Source organism: Mytilus californianus, unplaced genomic scaffold (genome assembly GCF_021869535.1).
Source record: "Mytilus californianus isolate M0D057914Y unplaced genomic scaffold, xbMytCali1.0.p SCAF_5, whole genome shotgun sequence".
NCBI classification, from domain to species: Eukaryota; Metazoa; Mollusca; class Bivalvia; order Mytilida; family Mytilidae; genus Mytilus; species Mytilus californianus.
The window spans coordinates 13973247-13987988 of NW_026262701.1; the positions used below are offsets into that span (position 1 = coordinate 13973247).

At 32.2% G+C, this 14742-nt stretch overlaps 1 protein-coding gene across 2 annotated transcripts in view; it reads right to left on the reverse strand.

The window, feature by feature from the left end:
- Window positions 1–14742, reverse strand: part of LOC127702344 (phosphoenolpyruvate carboxykinase [GTP]-like) — a 64568-nt gene that overhangs the window by 42848 nt on the left and 6978 nt on the right. The window contains exons 6-10 of one of the 2 annotated variants that reach the window (XM_052206484.1): window positions 14551–14731; window positions 13630–13725; window positions 12540–12643; window positions 11930–12095; window positions 9042–11505 (exon numbers count right to left, since the gene is read on the reverse strand). The exons of the other annotated variant lie outside the window; for it this stretch is intronic. Of the exons in view, the coding sequence (XP_052062444.1) occupies window positions 11318–11505; window positions 11930–12095; window positions 12540–12643; window positions 13630–13725; window positions 14551–14731 (735 nt within the window). The 3' untranslated portion in view covers window positions 9042–11317. Of the gene's footprint in view, window positions 1–9041; window positions 11506–11929; window positions 12096–12539; window positions 12644–13629; window positions 13726–14550; window positions 14732–14742 lie in introns of those variants that run through there. 2 annotated transcript variants of the gene reach the window in all.

Genomic DNA, 14742 nt, shown 5'->3' on the forward strand with positions numbered 1-14742 from the left:
CCCCAAAAATAACTAAGTGAGCTGCAGACTAGGACACCATATTTCCAACACTTTAACATTTACTGTGCATATTACATAGGCTTTGTCCTTTCACCATACCTATTGGCTCAAATGTTTTTCCAAGTTGCAAAGTGAAAAGTTTTAGCACATTGCAATTTAAAGTTGTTATAGAATGAAGCAAGGGAAGTGAAATGAAAATATTCTTAATCAAACATGATAAATAACAAATATTTTTGTACAGGCCTATTTGATTTGACCATGCTTTTCAAACATGTCAACACACGGGATATTATTCATAAATTTTCTCTACCAAGAATGCATCAGAAGAGTTCTTTTGTTCCTCCTACTAATTACAGTTTGAAGTCTTGGGAGATTATTAGAGTAATTACAAGATTGCATACTTCTCACTTTAAAGCATTGTCAGTTGTGATTTTTTATTATATTATTATTAGCTAGTACATGTATATATTTCATTTTTTGGGGTCGTCATTTCTGGTCAGATTTTAATGAACTTGGTAGCATTAGAAGCAGAGTTGTTACATGTTTATTTGTTAATTTGGTTATATTTTTGTTGTGCAGCATTTTTCATTTTCTGATAATACAAACACAAATATTTTATTTTTTGTTTGCTATACATGTTAATTTAACTGCAGATTCTCTGAAAGTAATTGTTTTTTTTCTTCTAAGCATTCACTTAAGGAGAAAACAAAACACAACTTCAGTCCATATCAATTAATGTTCAAACAATTTTGCCTCTTTTAAACCCTGGTTTGTAAATATTTTTTAACAAATGTGTTAAAGTAATATGAAATAGAAACCAGAGACATATATACATATAGGCCTATATGTGTATATAATGTCTCTGTAGAAACATAATAAATTGTACCAAATAGAGGTAGGTGACAAATACACTGTTTTGGTCCCAGATACACTATATCAGAAATTAACAGATAAAGAATCAAAGGTATTATCTGGGTTCGAATTTAACATTTCAAATATACCTGAATCAGCTGTTTCAATAAACTAATAATAGACTATTCACCTGGCCTTGAACTTATCGCCGAAGGTTATTTTATGCGCATCGTATTATTGTTTGCAGACACTGATAAATTAAGTTTGAATTTCTGAAATGACAATTCATTTCCCTAAAAATATGTAATAACAAAGTTAATTTTAGTGCTACTTCGTAAAACAAGGTTTTTACCCAAGTTAAAAATCAGCAACATCGTAAAAAGTGCCGGTGTATAAAAATGCACAAGGAAGAAATTCAACTTGCAATCGGCAATGTTTTCATTCATCTTTTTAAAGTAATTTTCAAATGTAGATGATTTGCATCAATGTAATAGACAATTATCAATAAACTGTAAAATGTGCCTTACCTGTTAGATATAATTTTAAGATGTAATGATGAATAGTGACCTGGGATGACACCAAACCGGCTTCTTCGACATGAAAAGTCCAGAGAGAAACAAATGGAAGCTACTGTTAACTCCCCTGATTTTCCCGCCATATATTGAAATTAAACGATATTATTTTTTTATTTTGCTCCACGAAAAAATCGGAAAATATAGTCATTGCTTTGTGCGTCCGTCTGTTTGTTCATCCTTCCGTGTTCGATACGAAAACTTATACATATGAAAGAGATAGGGAAGAGGAAGACACTTATCGCTTTGGGGTCAATAAGTTAAAGTTCAAGGTCACTAATTTTTATAATAGATAAATGGTTTTCTGGTGGTTTCTCTTGTCTGATTGGTACTAAGCTTATACAAATATCGAAAATTATAGGCAGATACATACATGTAAGGGTTTTTTTTTCAGAGAAAATGTGCCTGTGTGGATACTGTAACCTGTTTATTTTGGTAATAGGTCAAAGTTGAAGGTCACTGCTACTGAATGTTATAAAAATACAAACTTCTTGAAAAAATCCGTTTCCAAATGGTATCTTGAGTTTCCCTTGCTTGATTGAAATGAAGATTATGTAGATGGAAGGTCTAGGAAAGAGGGACTCTGAGACACATATCGATTTTGGAGTCAATATATCAAAGTTAAAGGTCACTGTTATTTAAAATAGTCACTTTCTGGAAAAGGATAGTTACCTTGAAATGAAACTTATTATTCTTTTATTCTTACCAATATAATTGGCCGTGTTCACCAACACCCGACAGGTTAGCCAGGGTCAGGGGAATCTCTGTGCAATTTGTAGAAAGTAGATGCCCCAAAAAGGGGTTTTCTATATATGGAGCTCTGGAGAAAGTATTGGTAACGATTTTGGTTTCAAGTCAAAGTCAAATCAAAAGTTTTATTTGAAGTCGTGACTTGAAGAACAATGTTTATATAAAAAAAACATACTTTTGAAAAGCTGTTGAATCGACTACATAAAACAATACAGTACATTTGAGATATATAAAAATATACATAATATATGCAGTAAGATGAAAGCATATCAAACTTAAATGCTACCACAATATTAAAGCAAAAAATAAAGCACCAAAACTTGATGTAATAAAACAAATCGGCATATCGTGCAACACGAAATCACAAAATTAAACATAGAATAAAGCACTAAAACTGTATTCCTGCATGATTAGATATTCTACTTAATCATTTAAACCTAGAAATTAATTGAAACATTTTTAAAAATATAAATGTGCACATAATTTCGCTTAAAACACTAAATAAGAAACTGTTAAACTAACTGTGCATATCTTAGCAGGAAACTTTGTTTTGGAGACGACCTGGTAACGAGAAAAAAACCCAGATAAAGCCGTATCTTATTTTTCAACAAGTAGCTGCAGCAAATGTACTCGAAGGTGGCTACCGACAGAAAACAAATGGTGGACTCGTTTTCAGTCGGTCTATAGATTGAAATGCAGACGAATAATATAAACCTTGCCCAAACCGGGTCATAGTCAATGTAATATATCAGTTGTCATCTGTGACACAATATTTTTCGTATAATGGACAACAATCTCATAATTGTGTCCGTAAAAAATTTAAAGAAATTATTATATACCAGTAACTTTGATGTGTGTATTAACCTTTTATCAAGGAGGTCCTGATATGAAGCGCAATGTATTGAAAATCAACTGGAATATAGTTATATGATATAGCATTAGATTAAAAAAAGGCATAATTTCATATCAGGAGCCGAGGTTTAGCACTCTGGTATTGCTTTCTATGAATGTGAGCATTCTTTAAAACAGTATAATTGTTTATTATTGCTTATATAAAATATGAAGTTGTTATGTTCTCGTATTATTAAAGACACACGTTTGCTTTGTTACTTTTCATTGTTATTTGTACAACTATTTTGTTAGCGTATAAAATTAAGAGATGTGGTATGATTGCCAATAGGAAAACAATCTACCAGAGTTCAAATCACGTGGATGTAAGCAATTGTAGATCACCATACACCCTTCAACTATGAGCAAAATCTATAACGTATAGTCAACTATATAATGCCTCTTTTTCAGCATTATCTGAAAACCTGTCTTTCAGTGTTGTCTGTACATCTTTTTTGTTGGTGTTGTTTGTACACGTCTGGATTCAGTGTTGATTGCACACCTTTTTTGCGTGCAGTATTGATTACAAACTTATCCGGTTTTCAGTGTTACATGTACGCGTTTCTTATCAGTTCTGTCTATACACATCTTGTTTTCAGTGTTTTTTGTACACTTTTTTTACTTGCAGCTTTGATTACATACTGTAAATTCGGAAATATTTGTAATGATTTTTTTATTATTGAGAAAATTGCAACGAGACAGGGTCGCAAAAATTAAAACTTGCATTTCAAATTTTGATAGCATTATCTATATGCAACATTTCCTGAAATCGCAATAATCAACATTTGTTCAACAATCGAAATAATAAATGTACTCACACATTTATGAATTTACAGTCCTGGTGATTTTTAGTGTTGTCTGTGCACCTGCCTTGTCAGTGTTGTTTGTACACTTATCTCATATTCAGTGTTGTATGTGCATCTATTTGTTCAATGTTGTCTCTACTGCTGTCTTATCAGCGTTGTTTGTAGAATTACCTTGTTTTCAGTGTAGTTTGTGCACGTGTGTCAATGTTGTATGTACACCTGAATTGCAAGTGTTGTGTGTACACTCATCTTGTTTTCAGTGTTGTCTCTACACCTGACTTGTCAGTGTTGTTTGTTTACTTATCTTGTTTTCAGTGTTGTTAGTGCACCTGTTTTGTCAGTGTTGTTTGCACACTTGTGTTGTCTGTACACCTTTCACGTTCGTGTTTCTTGTATATCTGTTTTGTCAATGTTATTTGCATGATTGTCTTGCTTCTAATGATGTTTGTACACTTATCTTGGTATTAGTGTTGTTTGTACACGTGTTTTGTCAGTGTTGTTGGTACATTTTTTTTTAGTGCTGTTTGTTACACCCGTCTTGTCAATATTGTTTGTACACTTAAAAATATAGTTTTTATAACTGTCTGTACATCGGTCTTGTCAATGTTTTTACATTTTATCTTAGTTCAGTGATGTCTATATGCTTGACTTGTCAGCGTTGTTTTAACACTTATCTTGGTTTTAGTGTTGTTTGTACACGTGTCTTGTCAGTGTTGTTGGTACATTTATTTTGTTTTTAGTGCTGTTTGTTACACCTGTCTTGTCAATATTGTTTGTACACTTTAAAATTTTGTTTTTATAACTGTCTGTACATATGTCTTGTCTGTGTTTGTACATTTTATCTTTTTTCAGTGTTACCTGTACACATTTCTTACCAGTGTTGTCTATACACATCTTGTTTTCAGTGTTTTTTGTACACTTTTTTTACTTGCAGCTTTGATTACATACTGTAAATTCGGAAATATTTGTAATGATTTTTTTATTATTGAGAAAATTGCAACGAGACAGGGTCGCAAAAATTAAAACTTGCATTTCAAATTTTGATAGCATTATCTATATGCAACATTTCCTGAAATCGCAATAATCAACATTTGTTCAACAATCGAAATAATAAATGTACTCACACATTTTTGAATTTACAGTCCTGGTGATTTTTAGTGTTGTCTGTGCACCTGCCTTGTCAGTGTTGTTTGTACACTTATCTCATATTCAGTGTTGTATGTGCATCTATTTGTTCAATGTTGTCTCTACTGCTGTCTTATCAGTGTTGTTTGTAGAATTACCTTGTTTTCAGTGTAGTTTGTGCACGTGTGTCAGTATTGTATGTACACCTGAATTGCAAGTGTTGTGTGTACACTCATCTTGTTTTCAGTGTTGTCTCTACACCTGACTTGTCAGTGTTGTTTGTTTACTTATCTTGTTTTCAGTGTTGTTAGTGCACCTGTTTTGTCAGTGTTGTTTGCACACTTGTGTTGTCTGAACACCTTTCACGTTCGTGTTTCTTGTATATCTGTTTTGTCAGTGTTACATGTGCACCTGTTTTGTCAATGTTATTTGCATGATTGTCTTGCTTCTAATGATGTTTGTACACTTATCTTGGTTTTAGTGATGTTTGTACACGTGTTTTGTCAGTGTTGTTGGTACATTTTTTTAGTGCTGTTTGTTACACCACTGAAAACATAAATTAGTCAATTTGACCAATTTAATTGGTCATTTTGACTGTCCTCTAGATGACAATGCACTTTAATCATTTTGACTATGCTCTTTGTCGTTTGACTAGATGGGTAGTCACATTTGACTGAGTAGGGTGGTAATTATGACTATGTTTGGAAGTCAAAATGACCATATGTTATACTCGTTATGCCGAATTGGATTGTTCAATTGACTATGCACATTTGTCAGTTTGACAATTGAATGCAGTCCATATGACTTATTGAAATAGTCGAAAGTGACCATGTTGTTTAGTCAACATGATTACTGTGAATAGTCACGACTGTTAGACTGTTATTTTAATTTGTGTTGTGTTTTTTGTTCCACCAATTTACTTTGTGTGTGTTTCTATCTGTTTTGTACTTTTATGTTTCATTCGTCTGTTATTCTACTTTTTGTTGTTTCTCTTCCATAGGATTGACAAATACATCTGGAATATAATATCATTAAAAATACCACAACAGCAAAACTAACATCGAAACCGTATAGGACCACAAAGTGTTCAAGACCTTCCTATATCTTCATGATTTTCATGTGTTGCCATTACTCAGTGACATATATTGAAGTCTAAAAATCAAATAAAGAAAATATATTTATTATAAACTCATTGTTAAGTTGAAGTGTTTATTTCAGATATTTTTTCGGTATCAACTGTGTCAGTGTAATAATCTCTCTGGTCAAAAATCTCTAAGCTGTGTTCATACAAATAGCAATGTCTTCATTTGCTGAAAAATATAATTATATCATTTTAGAAGCTAAAATATAACAATAAAAAATCATGTAAAAGTTAAAAGAAAAAACAAATTTTAAAATCTTTGATCTAGTGATTTTGTCACTCATTTTATACCATTATTTTGTAATATAAGTTCCGGGATCTTGACATCCACCCATCTTATACCACAACATTGTAATGTAAGCACCAGGATCTTGACAGCCACCCATCTTATACCACAACATTGTAATGTAAGCACCGGGATATTGACAACCACCTATCTTATACCACAACATTGTGATATAAGCACCAGGATCTTGACAGTCACCCATCTTATAACACAACATTGTAATGTAAGCACCAGGATCTTGACAGCCACCCATCTTATAACACAACATTGTAATGTAAGCACCAGGATCTTGACAGCCACCCATCTTATACCACACCATTGCAATGTAAGCACCAGGATCTTGACAGCCACCCATGTTATATCACAGCATTGTAATGTAAGCACCAGGATCTTGACAGCTACCCTGAGGGTTTTTTTTTAATTCATTGTTGTGAATATCGATTGCAGTGTTTATTTTTAACAGTTTTTGATCAGGTGAAAAATAGATATCGCTAAATACTCTTTTCAATCGAAAATACGTTGTATGTGTATCAAAATTGATATCCCGTATACATATCTCCCTCTGTTTTGTATTGTCATTAATTTACGTCAACATGTGCCGATATATTACATTCATTACATTTCTTTTTCTCAAATTTAATTTTTTGTAAGTTAGAATTAAAACAAATGTACATGATACTTACTTTAAACAATTGGTTTAATTGACAAAATAGCAGTTTCGTGCCTCCTGGTTTGTTTACATGTACACGATCTACGGAACAAAGGGAACGCGAAAGAGTGCGCGTGAAAACCGATACTCTACACCACGTGGTGCTGTGACCACCTAACATAGTCAATTGACTATGTAGGTAGTCATAATGACATGATGGGTAGTCATATATTCTGTTGACTACCTTTCGGCTAATATTTGACTAACTGAATAGTCATAGTGACTAATTTAAATTTTCAGTGACCCGTCTTGTCAATATTCTTTGTACACTTAAAAATATAGTTTTTATAACTGTCTGTACATCGGTCTTGTCAATGTTTTTACATTTTATCTTAGTTCAGTGATGTCTATATGCTTGACTTGTCAGCGTTGTTTTAACACTTATCTTGGTTTTAGTGTTGTTTGTACACGTGTCTTGTCAGTGTTGTTGGTACATTTATTTTGTTTTTAGTGCTGTTTGTTACACCTGTCTTGTCAATATTGTTTGTACACTTTAAAATTTTGTTTTTATAACTGTCTGTACATATGTCTTGTCTGTGTTTGTACATTTTATCTTTTTTCAGTGTTACCTGTACACATTTCTTACCAGTGTTGTCTATACACATCTTGTTTTCAGTGTTTTTTGTACACTTTTTTACTTGCAGCTTTGATTACATACTGTAAATTCGGAAATATTTGTAATGTTTTTTTTTATTATTGAGAAAATTGCAACGAGACAGGGTCGCAAAAATTAAAACTTGCATTTCAAATTTTGATAGCATTATCTATAAGCATTGTTTTTACACTTATCTTGGTTTCAGTGTTGTCTACACATATCCTGCCAGTGCTGTTTGTACACTTATCATGTATTCAGTGTTGTTTGTGCACCTGTTTTGTCAGTGTTGTTTGTACATTCACCTTGTGTTTAGTTTTGTCTGTACACCTGTTTTGTCAGCGTTGTTTGTGCACCCTTATTGTTAGTGTTGTTTGTACACTTTCTTCACCTGTTTTGTCAGCGTTGCTTGTACATCTGTCATGTTCATGTCGTCTGTACACATCTTGCTTTCAGTGATGTTTTTACACTTGTTTTGTCAATTTTGTTTTTACACCTGTTTTGTTTGTGTTGTCTGTACACCTGTCATGTTAGTGTTGTCTGTGCACATCTTGTTTTAAGTGATGTTTTTACACCTGTTTTGTCAGTGTTCTTTATTGCACCTGTTTTGCCTGCAGTGTTAATTACACACATCAAGTTTATAGTGTTGTTTGAACACCTGTCTTGTCAGTGTTATTTATAAATTTACTAGTATCTTGTTCTAGTGTTGTCTAGGCACCCACTGTATGTCAAACGAATCATCAATGATTTTGAGTTGTTGAAGTTTTATATATCAGATATTTTTTAAATCATTTATGTAGTCTGCTAGATATGAACCATCCTTATTTGACCCATTTAACCACAACATATAACTGCTACTGTAACTACTACTAAAACCTTGATGAAATGTATGGCAGAGCTGCAATGTCTTACAATAATGTTCAGTGACCAAATTGTTACTAAGCCACATCAAATTAAACAGGAAGCCTGTGGTAAGAAAGCTTCATTATCATCATACTAAGATTATTGAAAAAAATGGACTAGATTGGATAATAATCCAAAGCCAATATGGCATGAAATGTAGGAAATAGTGAACAAATATTGCTAAATAGTTTTCCTGTCTGGATGACGTTTATCTGTGTTTTTGATAAATTTGTGCTGTTTGGCTGCTGTGTCATTGAAATTTACTCCACAATGTTGTGTATCAATATGACATAGTGATGACATATATTAGTAAAAGAAGATATTTGGATACATGTCGTTGAGACAGCAACCTAACACAAATGAACAAAAAGAAATACATCTAGAGAACATATGGCAAATTATCCAAAGAGAAAACAATTTCAAGCAATACTACTTTATTTTTGCACACTTATATATCAACAATAGTGTAACAATATAAATATAAGGAAACCATTACAATTCTCCTTAAAGATACAGGATTGATATTTTGAAAGAGATTTCTCACAATAAAAAATAACATAATATTAATCCTTTTAATGGCACAAAGAAAAAAAACTAATCACAGAAAAAACTTGAAATTTTAATAGGATAAATGTTCTTGCTGAAATGGAAATGTAACAAATAAACTATCTAAAGATTTATTGATTGTTGTTTGAATAATGTCCAATGGCAAACATTGTTTGCAAATTCAGGACATAATTATATGAGATAAAGGCTCTCATTTCACCATGTATTGCCCCCCCCCCCCCCCTCCCCAGGAAAATTATTTCCCAAAAAACTCAGATTCATCAATTTAACAAGCCTATATATAAATTAAAAAGTAACTTAATCACTGTTACTGAGATGCATGGGTGCATATTCAACTGTTTACTCTTCTAAATGATGCAGCATACATACTTATTCAATTTACCTAATCAATTTTAATTAAGGTGCAGACAATTGTTACTCCAAAAAAGTAACACCTTTATTGCAGGCAAAGGCATTTGATGACATTAAAGGCTGGCAAAAGTGAACAAATCTTACACTGCCTTCTGGAAAATGAAGCTTCAACTTTAATATCATGTATCATAGTTTTACATTTGAAATGTTTTATGGAATGACTACATCTAACAATATCAATTAATTTATCCAAAAAAAAGTTGATAAACAAAAACAAAAATATATAATAACTAAATAAAACGTAATGCTTAATACCGGGTATTCTGTGCGAGTAAAAATCTCGTAAATAAATGTATATATAATAAAAATTGCACCTATATATACTGCAGGAATGGTGTACAATTAGAAAATGGCTTTCGGAAATTAGCTACTCTGTATATATATAAAAGCTTTAGCTATAAAATCAAGTTTTTAAAATACCAGAAATTGTATTTATTCCCAGAAAGCCAAGAACACAATCATCACGTCTGAATAATGCCAAGAAATATTTGATATTTAGCTAAAATAGACTAAAACCATTGGATTATCATAATTGAAACAAAGGATCTAAACTGATATTTTAAGGTTTCTAAAATCACATATAACAACAGTGGAATGGTCATTTGTAAATTTTGTACTTATAGCACCACTTGATTGACTAACTAAGGATTTAACTATCCGATATAAAATGATTATCTTCTTGGGATTTCAGTCACAATCAACATACCTTGAAAATACTATAACAGTATAACCTAGAAATCTCCTACGGATATTAATATGGTGTAAGGTTGATAATGCCACATTTAGCATTTTCTCTTATGACATAAAACAAAGCTGATGTACTAAGTCAAACATAAAAATATGGTGTAAGGTCCATAATGCCACATATACAGGCTTGGATTTAGCATGTTCTCTAATGGCATAAAACAAAGTTGATGTACTAAGTCAGACATAAAAATATGAGAAAACCTCTAAACTATGCAAACAATTAAAACAAGTATGGTTTAACATAGTCAAATCATATAAAATCAGTACCTACAAAAGTTGCTTATAAATGTTTAAAAAAAACTTTCATGTCTGGAGTAATTTTTATACTGTATTAAAACTACACTTTTCAAATTAAATGTAGACAGCTCTATTTTCCTTTGTTAACGTGGATTTAATATGGATTATTTGGAATATCTGTCAACAAATGGTGGCAACTTTTGATAAATGCTTATATGTGAGTTCTTGCAATTTGCTACTAAAATTTGGAAAAATCAATTTTATTTCTAATATTTCATAATTCAGATAACAGTGAAAAATATTATAAAACAAAAGTTAGTATTAAAATCAGTTTTGAAATATCTAAATCTATTTCATTAAAAATTTGACATGTTTTTCACTTAACATGAAAAAAAATTTAACAATCACAAATTTGACCATATGATCAAACATGAAGTGATCTGATTCTGAGACATTTTAATAACAAGAATTGTAACAAACTATAACACATGTATATACTTTACGGTCAACATCTAATCTGATAAATATTTCTTTATTTACTAAAAGCACTTGTATTGCATCTTTAACGATGTATATAAAATATATGTCTTTAACAAATAACAACAAATAACGAGATATTTTGATATATTATCACCACTTCAATCTCTGTCTACTGTGAAAAAGCCACCAAACACTTCAGTAACCTTGACTCAAAACATTTGCAAGACATGGATTCCTGGTCAACAAATGTTTTACAGTAATTCCCGTAGTCTCTTTTCTTGTTCATCAAGTTCATCCCAGATAACTTGTGGTACATCTGTTCCTACTTGATCTTCTAAGAATCTTTTGCTTTCTCTGATGTCGTCCAGCCAATAGTATTTAGGAATACTGAACAGTTCATTCCATTTAAGATCACCAAGGTTGGTCAAATTAAATGACTCTGAAAAAATTAATCCCCAAAAAAATACATATATACTTTTGGCTGTTCTATTGAACTTCCTTTAATGCACTCGTTTTTTTATTTACTTGGTTTCCAAAATTAGTGTATCTTTTTTTGATGTGTTATCTCAAAATTAATGTCAGTTTTTATATTTCCTGTGCATAAAATCTATGGCAGTACAGGTTATTTATCTCTGCCAGTATTAACCTTTCTAAGGTATATAAGCTATGGCTTTATGAGTGATTTTTCTTTGCCAGTATTAACCATTTCTTGAGGATATATGTATAGGCTATTGTAGTATGGGTGATTTTTCTGTGTCAATTACCTTTCTTAGCTATAAAAGCTAAGGCAGTATGAGAGATATTCAACCTTGTTTAGTACATAACCTATGGGTATTTTCCCTAAATATAATTTCAATATTTACCTTTTTTGGGTATAAAACCTACAGGAGTTTTCTCGGCAATGCCTTCCTCTCCAGCACATCTTCTTAATACCCAATCCAATACACGGATATTGTCACCAAAACCTGGCCATAGGAATTCACCTTCTTCATCTACTCGGAACCAGTTCACATGGAAGATTTTAGGAACCTAAAAAAGTTCAGTCATATCAGAATGATCAGAAACACATTTATAGCCATAAAATGTAGTCCCTAACAGGAAACTTGTACTCTAGTTACATTATAAGGTCAACAAATTATGTAAAAACAATAATCATAACTACTATATATATCTAGCCATTTTTATCCTCATACGAGCACATAACTCAAGGTCATTCTGTACTTTTAAAATCAATCAAACGAACAATACTTGAAAGCTGAACTCAAACAATTTAAGGTCAAGTCAAACATTTTAAAGTTACTGAGGTTCCCACAAAATTCTAAGTTTTAATATGCTGAACTTTGTCACTAATTCACGAAATCATTAGTTCATCTTTTTCTGGAAAATTATGCTGTGTCTGAGAAGTACTTCCAAGAATCACTACAAAGTGAAGTATGAGAATTTTTGGAGAAGCAGACCATATTTTTTTCCTACCTTGTGTGGTTTGGCTTCCAAATCTAACCAGTGCTTTAGATAATTTCCAAAGTTATATCCCATAAATGGCCTCATAGCCATTGGATCATGCATGATCATCTTTCCTAAAAAAAAAAATTTACCATAATGAAATGTAATGATTACATTGACACAATCAAATATTTCATAAAACCTTTTCAAATGAAATGGAAACAATGTGGTCTTTTTTATAATAAAAATTGAAGACAGAATTATTTGTATTTCACTATTAATGTAAGAGTTACTGTGTGCAAAAAATAAACAAATGGCAAATCTATATAGGTTGATTAGCAGGCTAGTGTGAACCCATTATTTTAGCATTGTCATCAGTTATGTTTTTCCTGCATAGAAAATCTTTGTTCGGCTGGTATGATTGCCAAAGAAACAACTACATCCACAAGAGATCATAGGACTTGGATGAAAGCAACTATAGGTCACAGATCGGCCTTCAACAATCAGAAGACCATATTGTACAACTGGCATATTTTTTAATTTTGCAAGTGTTTTATAGCCTTTTCTAAATTCAAGATATAATTGAATAAGTTGTATAAAGCATAACCATTAGACTATTAAATCACAAAATTGACATCTAAATATTGTAAGAGGACGTGATACAGGAAGGGTGTACTTATAATAATTTTATTGCTGTCATTCAAATCTTCAATATATCTAATCTAGTCACTAGTCATTTTGGGGCCCTTTATAGCTTGCTGTTCGGTGTGAGCCAAGGCTCTGTGTTGAAGGCCGTACTTTGACCTATAATTGTTAACTTTTTATACATTGTGACTTGGATGGAGAGTTGTCTCATTGGCACTCATACCACATCTTCTTATTTATATAGACTGTAAATTATACAAATATAATTGCTATGTTTATATGTGTTGCCAAATATACTTCTTTTCTCACCCTTTCCTACTTCAATATTCATCTGATGCAAATTTTCTTTTGCTTTCATATGAAAATAGGAAAGAAAAATGCTCCTGGTGCCACTTTTGCTAAAACCATAAAAACTGATACCCACCAATTTATGTTATAACACTATACTATAACTGGTTATTATAAATTATTTTACCTTTAAATTCAGCAGCTGCAGTAGCTTCAGACTTTACACAGGCTCCTACAGATACTCCATGTTGCCAGCTGAAAGTCTCAAACACCAATGGTACACCTGTAACCAAGTAAAACAAGAAAGGAATTAATCTTAGAGAAAATAAACTTTAGTCATAATGGCTTTTGAAAACAATAGTTCCCTTTATGTTTTGCCAAGTTTTTACAAATCAACCTTTACCTGTAACTGTCCTGCATGCATTTATATGTTCAACAACAAAATTGGTCCAATCAAGTAGTTCTGCTCTTGTGTTAGAAATATACTGTAGTCATATGCTACTTACACACAAAGGTAATATCAGTTATAAACAATCCTACCAATCAATTACTATATTTCCGTTTTTTTTATTGATGTATGACTAACAGAAATTTTGACATTTTATCACCATAGTTACATTCTAAGATAGTAACTCCCTTTGCCTCTGAGAAACCTACTTGTAGGTCTCCTTCAATTGAATATAACTGCTGATATGAAGTCCTTTCTGTAGGTCTCCTCTCATCAAAGATAAATTCATCTAATGATCACCTGGTGCCTCTCAGACCCTACATGAATGTTTCTGATCACATATATATGCAGAGATAATAACTTCTTCTCATACCCTAAGAATCTACCTGCAGGTCGTCTCCCATTAAATATAAATTCTGAGATAGGAAATCCCTCTGATGCCTTGTACCACTTACCTGTAGGTCTCCTTCCATCAAAGATAATTGGAGAAATAGGAACTCCCTCTGGTACCTCTTACTCTTACCTGTAGGTCTCCTTCCACCAAAGATGATTGCAGAAATAGGAACTCCCTCTGGTGTCCCTCAAAACTTACCTGTAGGTCTCCTTCCACCAAAGATAATTGGAGAAATAGGAACTCCCTCTGGTACCCCTAACTCTTACCTGTAGGTCTCCTTCCACCAAAGATAATTGCAGAAATAGGAACTCCCTCTGGTTTCTCCCAATCAGGATGTATATTAGGACACTGACTAGCTGGGGCAGTGAATCTAGAGTTAGGATGTGCTGCCTTTCCTGGGGATCCAATCTGCCATTTCTTATTCAACCATGTTGTTATCATCATGTTCTAGAAAAAAC